This window comes from Salmo trutta, chromosome 24 (genome assembly GCF_901001165.1).
Source record: "Salmo trutta chromosome 24, fSalTru1.1, whole genome shotgun sequence".
NCBI classification, from domain to species: domain Eukaryota; kingdom Metazoa; phylum Chordata; class Actinopteri; order Salmoniformes; family Salmonidae; genus Salmo; species Salmo trutta.
In genome coordinates, this window is record NC_042980.1 from 25473931 (window position 1) to 25483263 (window position 9333).

Below are 9333 nucleotides of genomic sequence, written 5' to 3' on the forward strand. Positions count from 1 at the left end.
ATGGAAATCACTTCTGACATGTCCCAAATGGTACCCTATTCGCTACGTAGTGCACTATTTTTGACCACGGTATATAGGGCCCTGGTCAAAAGTAGTGCACTATACTGGTAGAAGGGTACCATTTGGGACACAACTGTTGTATGAAATAGTAGCCCTCAGCCCACAGACCCTCGACTTCTCACAGTGCTGTGTGCAATGTTGGGTAACAATCTTGGAACCTAGAAATGAATCTGAAGTGTCCGCTGGCCGGCTTCTACATTTGAACAGTATGTCACGAGAGACTATGTAGCAACCATATAATATTCTAAACCGAGCTGGAGAGAGATCTCACTCCTGGTATTATTATGCACAGATAGTAGGCTGCTCATACTGTAGTGGTATGGCATCTGTCCACTCATATCAGTTGAGTACAGAGAGCCTCTTTCCTGCACAGAGGGACAGTTGGACTAAAAGCCGCCTTAATCATTATCTTTGCCAGAATCTGCTGATGCTGAAAAGATAATGACAGAGTTTAGTTTAGTTTTTTCTCCCTTTTTTTCTTGTCTTGTCATTCGTCATCACAGTTAGCTTGTACACCCAGGTGTTACTGAAGCTAATTTACTACCCCGTCACTGTTTGGTTAGCACTATTACAGTATAATGGGAGAACACAACTACAGCTCACAGTCGGTCTCCTCTCACAGACCCATCTCTCCGTCTCCCTCTCTACCTTAGCTCTCTACAGACAGATTAGGGTTGCAAAAATCAGGTATCTTTCCCCAAAATCCCAGGTTTTCCAGAAAATCACGGTCTGAAAATTCTGGATTTCCTGCTTATTCCTTCTTGATTCCGTAAATGTTCCAACCGGGATTCCCGGATTCACATCACCGTACACTTCCACTTCTAACGAAGGATCTTTGAGATAGATCTGCATGGTGGGACATGTCTCTACCTTTCTGCTTCAGCTCTACCTTGTTAGATGCTCTAATGCTCTAATTTCACCGTGAACTTCTAAGAAAGGGGCTTTGACATAGACCTGCATGGTGTGTCTGGCTGGCATTACCTTTTGCAGATGGCAGACACACGGACAGTACAGTGTAGACAATTAACATGTGACCATTGATCCACCCTCCCTCAGATGGACCTGGAAGAGAGAGAGAGGAGAGGAAGGGGAGCTCATAGTTGAGTTGAAACCACTGTTTGACTGACTGGCCTCAGATTAACACAGTAGCCTTGAAAAATAAAAGTTGTAATTTTAGTAGCCAATGGCGCCACCCATATCCTTTCCAATAAAAAAAAGATCAATATTGTCCAGTACCTAACCCTGTCATGCTACTGTGGATGGTTGTTGACCTTCTGTCTGACCCCTAACCCCAGTCTTAACCTGTATTCCTGTGTTTCTCAGCTACTGAGCGGATGGTGTGTGAACCTCTGTGTTCAGACGCTGGCTGCTGGGGGCCGGGACCAGACCAGTGCCTGTCCTGTCGCTACTTCAGCCGGGGACGCATCTGTGTGGACACCTGCAACCTCTATGAAGGGTGAGTTAGATATACCAGTATCACATAATGACAGATACTGTAGACACTTGACAGTATAACACAATTACATTATGACAGTATCACTATCAATATGCATGAAGATAAAGCGAAATACAGCTGTCCAACTAACAACTCTTTTACCTCAGTGAAAGTACTTTTGTTTGAGTTTTAGGTCTGAGTACAAGTATGACTTGTAAATGAAAGGATTTACAGAATAATATTTTTATATAGTGATTTTCTTTCAGTAGTACTATGTATTACCTGTTCGGCAGACCAGTAAGTGTACAATATAACTACTGTCTGTGTAGACACCAGTCCCTTCCCTCTTTCATTCCGGTAATCCCTGAACGGGAGAAAACATGGTGTAAACACAATCTACAGGCTCCTGTGAAAGATAGAAAGATACTGCAATAATGGACCAAGAATGAACTTACTTGTTTCTCAAATATCAGAGAAAAATAGATGTGTGTTTGTATGAAAGATGGTCTGCCTCCCAAATGGCACCCTATTCTCTATATAGTACACTACTTTTAACCAGGGCCCATAGGGTTCTGTTTCAAAGTAGTGCACTATATATGGATTTTGGTGCCATTTGGGACGCAGGCAGGGATGAGGCCAGGTCAGACACAACACTTCATACCTGAAGGATAAACCACCACAACAAAACCCTCCGGTAAATAACAGGGGAGATAAGATTAAGGTTGTTTTCATCTGTTGCAGTGTGGATTTACAGAGTAGAGATGTTACAATATATGAGACAGAAGCACGCACGCACACACACACACACACACACACACACACACACACACACACACACACACACACACACACACACACACACACACACACACACACACACACACACACACACACACTAACACACAGACCAATGCACATGCATGCGCACACACACACAGACACACACACACACACACACACACATACACACACTAACACACAGACCAATGCACACGCACTTGCACATGCGCACACACACACACACACACACACACACACACTAACACACAGACCAATGCACACGCACATGCACATGCACACACACACACACACACACACACACACACACACACACACTAACACACAGACCAATGCACATGCATGCGCACACACACACAGACACACACACACACACACATACACACACTAACACACAGACCAATGCACACGCACTTCCACATGCGCACACACACACACACACACACACACACACACTAACACACAGACCAATGCACACGCACATGCACATGCACACACACACACACACACACACACACACACACACACACACACACACACACACACACACACACACACACACACAGGAGTGTACTTACTGTAGTGTTAGTAGGAGACAGGAGACAACATGGAGGGGTCTGAGGGAGTGTACTCATATGGTGATTAGGGGGATTGGTTATGGGTTTGTATTTCCTGCACTATTTTACATTTTGTTGCTACATTGTCTATGTTGTTGTTGTTGTTTTTCTGTAAAATCCTCTGTAATAAATTGTTTAAAAGGCTGTTTTTCAATGGCAATAACAGGTGAGACTTTCAAAGGTAAATGTCACCATCTCAACCGTAAGCCAGACTAAAGACAAAGCTAAACTCCAGTGTGGTGTAGAAATAGAGTAACGGTTCTATGTCTATGGCTGGTGTACACCACAGTAGAGACAGACATGGATGCTTGTTTTGCTTTGCAGACTGACTGGCTCTAGGCCCAGGCAGCCATCGGGGCCCTTCGTAGTCGAGAAACGTGAGGCCAGTTTGGAGAGGTACGCCAGTCGAGAGAGGAGAGGCGCAGGGCAGGGGGGTTAGGCGTGTCACTGCGTGTCACAGTCACTGCTTGCGCACGGGGCCACGCTCTGCCTACCTGTCTGCCTGTCTGCACGCCACCGCTCACAGCTCGGCTAATCAAAGGAACACGAGAGATGCTACTAACCAATCACAGAGCCACGAGACGCTACTGACTGAAGTCTATTGAGACCATAGAAGTACATACTGTAGAACACATAGGGGTGGTTTCCAGAACATAGACTAAGTCTGGGACTAAAAAGCATGTTCAATGGAGAATCTCCATGAAAACCACTTTCAAATTCAGGACTAGGCTTAATCTGTGTCTGGTACTGTTAAACTACCCCATAGTATTAGGGCTGGGCGATATATCATGAATACTGGTATACCGGTATGGATTCACATACCGGTATGTATTTTTACAACACTGTCTATAACAATATTTTGATACAGTGCTAAATTAGATGAAACGTTCTACACATTGGACTACTTCACTGTCAGTTTTGTCCGAGTTTGGTTGAGTATTAAACCATCAGAATGGAGAAAGCCAATTAAAACCACTTAGTACCATTTTGTTTCCATTCAAGGGTCATGCACTACTCATAAAACATATGTAGAACTTTTACTATTCAGAGAACAATATTGTGATGTGATATTTTGGCGATATTGCCCAGTCCTACATAGTTTTATATTGTATATACAGTCCCAGTCAACAGTTTGGACACCTACTGATTCAAGGGTTTTTCTTTATTTGTACTGTTTTCGACATTGTAGAATAATAGTGAAGACATCAAAACTATGAAATAACACATATGGAATCATGTAGTAACCCAAAAAGTGTTAAAACAAATTTCTTCAAAGTACCCATCCTTTGCCTTGATGACAGCTTTGCACACTCTTGGCATTCTCTCAACCATCTTCATGAGGTAGTCACCTGGAATGCATATCAGTTAACAGATGTGCCTTGTTAAAAGTGAATTTGTGGAATTTCTTTCCTTCTTAATACATTTGAGCCAATCAGTTGTGTTGTGTCAACGAAGGGGTGAAATACAGAAGATAGCCCTATTTGGTAAAAGACCAAGTCCATATTATGGCAAGAACAGCTCAAATAAGCAAAGAGAAACCAACAGTCCAGCATTACTTTAAGACATGAAGGTCAGTCAATACGGAAAATGGCAAGAACTTTGAAAGTGTCTTCAAGTGCAGTCGTAAAAACAATCAAGCGCTATGATGAAACTGGCTCTCATGAGGATCGCCACAGGAAAGGAAGACTCAGAGAAACCTCTGCTGTAGAGGTTAAGGTCATTCGAGTTTCCAGCCTCAGAAATTGCAGCCCAAATAAATGCTTCACAGAGTTCAAGTAACAGACACAACTATTCAGAGGAGACTGCATGTATCAGGCCTTCATGGTTGAAATGCTGCAAAGAAACCACTACTAAAGGACACCAATAATAAGAAGAGACTTGCTTGGGCCAAGAAACACAACAATGGACATTAGACCGGTGGAAATCTGTCCTTTAGTCTGAATACCACCGTGTCTTTGTGAGACGCAGAGTAGGTTGAACTGATGATCTCCACATGTGTGGTTCCCCACTGTGAAGCATGGAGGAGGTGTGATGGTGTGGGGGTGCTAGGCTGGTGACACTCTCAGTGATTTATTTAAAATTCATGGCACACTTAACCAGCATGGCTATCACAGCATTCTACAGCAATACGCCATCCCATCTGGTTTGCGCTTATTGGGACTATCATTCAACAGGACAAAGACCCAAAACACACCTCCAGGCTGTGTAAGTGCTATTTGACCAAGAAGGAGAGTGATGGAGTGCTGCATCAGATGACCTGGCCTCCACAATCACCGACCTCAACCCAATTGAGATGGTGTGGGATGAGTTGGACTGCAGAGTAAAGGAAAAGCAGCCAACAAGTGCTCAGCATCTGTTGGAACTCCTTCAAGACTGTTGGAAAAGCATTCCAGGTGAAGCTGGTTAAGAGAATGCTAAGAGTGTGCAAAGCTGTCATCAAGGCAAAGGGTGTCTACTTTGAACAATCTCAAGTATAAAACTCATTTTTTTGTTACTACATGTTTTCATACGTGTTATTTCATCATTTTGATGTCTTCACTATTATTCTACAATGTAGAAAATAGTAAAAATAAAGAAATACCCTTGAATGAGTAGGTGGGTCCAAACTTTGGACTGGTTGAGACAATGTCTTGTTCACTGTGGGGCACTATCTAGAAGGAAAAACATATATTTTGCATTTCCTAACGTCTCTGTCTTGAAGGTAATTGTCTATTTTGAGTGACTGAGTCAGCACAACAGGTTTGCTAGAAAAGATGACGACACAGACACAAAGTAGAATTGTTATAGTGGAGATTTAGGTTGGATCTCCCGTGAGGAAGTGAGGTCTTTGCCTAAAAGTTTCTGTCCTCCAGGTCTTGTGTTAGAACAGAGGTGTTAAGTGCTGTGTAACTGACGTGCCTCTGTCCTACAACAAAAAAAAGAGAGAGAGAGAGAGAGAGAGAGAGAGAGAGAGAGAGAGAGAGAGAGAGAGAGAGAGAGAGAGAGACTTAGGCAATAGAGAAGCTAAACCCTATGGAGAACCACGGGAGACTAAGCTAACATAAAGGACATGTTAAACCATAACCCATTTAAATCATAGCTTTACCAGACAAAGACCTACCTCCCGTGCCACCCTGCATGGCATTGTGTTGACCGGATAAAGCATAATTAATCCTAATTTGATTTCAGGTCCCATGGAGGTATTCCTTTTGTTATTAAACAGAGGGAGGAAACATCACACAGACTTCCTCCTCACACATATCGTCCCAGCCAGACCTGGGTACAAATAACATTTGAAATCTTTCTAATACTTTTAGCATTGCTTTAGCCTGCCTGTAGTGCCAGATGGGTGGGGTTTGCACGTTATGCGATTATTCTATTGCTTCCATTGCCCCAGACAAGCTCAGTAATGCTCAGATTAAGTATCCAAAATTATTTGAAATAGTACTTGAACCCATGTCTGCCCACAGCATACACCAGAGTTTCTCTTGTTCCTCTTGTTAGTATTAAAGGCAGACACTCGCACGCACGCACGCACGCACACACACACACACACACACACACATTAATGTTAAAGGGTGCCAAGCTAAATCTCTTTGCTATATTTTGTCTGTTAGTTAATGACTTTTCAAGCCCCACCAGTGACTTCTGATTTTAATGTTGTGAAAAAGGAACAAGACACCACTTTAGTTAATTGATTTTTGAAAGTATGGAACACCCGTTAGCATTAGCTGGAAAGCCATGCTACACTAAAGTGATTGTATCAATATAGCCAAGATAATTAGCTCGGATGCTGGAGGGTGTAGTGTAGCGTCATGGAATACATCAGATTGAACATTCTCAGCATGTGCAGTGCATGCTCAACGCTAAATAAGCCCATGACTTCATCCAGTGACCTTGTGCCAAATTAAACAGGAGAACGAGATATAAAAGCCCACCTCCACACACACACATGCATACACACACACACACCGCACGCCACACACACACCACATGCCACACACACCGCATGCCACACACACACACACACACACACACCACACACACACCACACGCCACACACACACACTACACAAACACACACACCACACAAACACACACACCAGATGCCACACACACACCAGATGCCACACTCATACACACACTCCACACATACACACACATTGATTGTTTCCTCAAATCAAATATAATCAAATATTATTAGTTACATGCTCGTAACCAACCGGTGTAGACTAACAGTGAAATTCTTCCCCATAATGCAGAGAGAGAGATAATAGAAAAATAATAACATGAGGAATAAATCCACATTGTGTAAAGATAACTTCTATATACACAGGGTACCAGTACTGAGTCTGTGTGCTGGGATACAAGGTCATTGAGTTAGATATGTACATATAGGTAGGGTTAAAGTGACTAGGCAACAGGATAGATAGTAAACAACAACGTATGTGCAAAAAGGGCCAATGCAGATAGTCCAGGTAGCTATTGGTTAAATATTGATCTAAATATTTAGCAGTCTCAACTAATGTTGACATTGATGAAGGCGATTGATTGAGGTTTGAGAAATGTACGATGTAATTGATCACTGTTGTCTTTTACTTAAAACTGTATGTAGTATGTATTTATTTTTATAATTTAGGCAAAAGACATTGGTTACATCTGAAAGAGAGCCCTATTCCCTTTATAGTGCACTGCTTTTGACCACTGCCTATGGGGATTATATGGTCTATATAGGTAATAGGGTACAATGTCGGATGCACCCATCCTTTTTGTTAGTTTTCAGTTCTCATTTAATTTCCATCTGCAGTAGTCTAGGCTCATGTCCAGGCTCATGTCAGCCATCTTAGCAGGCTGTTGCTAGTTGTGTACAGTATACACAATGGAAGAGTGGGTGTACCACAGTACAGTGACTGCAGCGCCTGAGACCATGAAACCCTTCCAGCTATTCCTCTAAACAGAGCCAGAGGAGCACTGGGGAGCACAGTGGAGCACAGTGGAGCACAGCTCGCCTCCCTTCCTGTAGAGTCTGTATCTGACACGCTTCTTTTTTTCTCACTTTCCCCACTGTATCCCTCTCTCTCCCTCTTATCTTCCCCCTGCCTCCCTCCTTCTTTCTCCCCTCTCCCCCTCTCTCCTTCCCCCTCTCTGCCTCTCTCCTCCTTTCTTCCGTTTCCCCCTACCTCCCTTCATCTTCCTCTACCTCCCTTGGTTTCCCCCCTCTCTCTCACCCTTCCTCGTGTTCTGTCCCCCCCCCTCTCTCCATCTCTGGTTTTCAGGGAGGTGCGTGAGTATGCCAACGGCTCGGTGTGTGTGGAGTGTGATGCCCAGTGTGAGAGAGCAGACGATTACTCCCTGACCTGTCATGGCCCGGTAAGATCCTCTAGAGACACAGTCTAACACATACGTGTACACACACACACACACACACACACACACACACACACACACACACACACACACACACACACACACACACACACACACACACACACACACACACACACACACACACACACATAGAACCATCCTCAAGCATAGAACCATCCTCAAGCATTCATGACATGCACTGTTAAATTATCCTCACTCCTGCACATTCGGACTTAATACTACAGACAATAAATAATGATATGTATTATATGGTTATGCCAAGAAATCCTGTATAGCGTACTAAGTGTGCCATAACACTATCCTACATTACATTACCCAGAGCGACTTGCAGTCAGTCAGTGGATTCATCTAAGTTGAGTTGGTAGAAACATTCACCTATCACTATCAGTAGACAGACTTTTTTTCCAAATAGCTGCCATCAGCAAAAACATGAATCATATTGTGTCCATTAATAAAGTCTCTCTAGAGCTTTTCTCTTTCTCTCTTTTCTGTCCCTACCATAAACTGAAATCACTTGTGACCAAAGACAAGGGCTGCATCCCAATTGGCACTCTGTTCCGGATATATAGTGCACTACTTTTGACCGGAGCACTATGGGCCTTGATCAAAAGTAAGGCAATATATAAGACGTAGGGTGTAATTTGAGATCCAGACTAGGCCTTCGATTGCCCTCGAAGCATAATTCATTGTATTCTCAGTTAAAGTGTGCCAGCGAGCTTCACTATTTATTTTATTCCATGTTAAATTAAATCCTGACATGTGTTAAGCAATACTGTCTTTGTGTGACTGTTTGTGTGTGTGTGAATGTGTGTGCGTACGTGATTGTGTGTTTCCATATATCTGTGAGTGAGTTTGTAAATGTGTGTGTCCCTGTGGACTCTCAAGTGTTGTCTCAGACTGTGTTATGATGCTCCTTGTCCTTGCGTTCATCTCCTGTCTAGACAAGTAGATCATTCACCACCTTTATCTATGCTCCCCTTTTCCTGCTCCCTTCTCCATTCTCCCTTCTCTCTTCTCCCTTCTCCTTCTCCCTGCTCCCTGCTCCCTTCTCTCTTT

General features: G+C 43.3%; 1 protein-coding gene across 1 annotated transcript in view; it reads left to right on the forward strand.

Moving 5' to 3' along the window:
• Positions 1 to 9333, forward strand: part of LOC115160978 (receptor tyrosine-protein kinase erbB-4) — a gene marked incomplete in the record, with an annotated part of 167370 nt that overhangs the window by 83900 nt on the left and 74137 nt on the right. Inside the window, 2 exon segments of the mRNA XM_029711599.1 lie at positions 1384 to 1516; positions 8166 to 8231. Coding sequence (XP_029567459.1) covers positions 1384 to 1516; positions 8166 to 8231 — 199 coding nt within the window.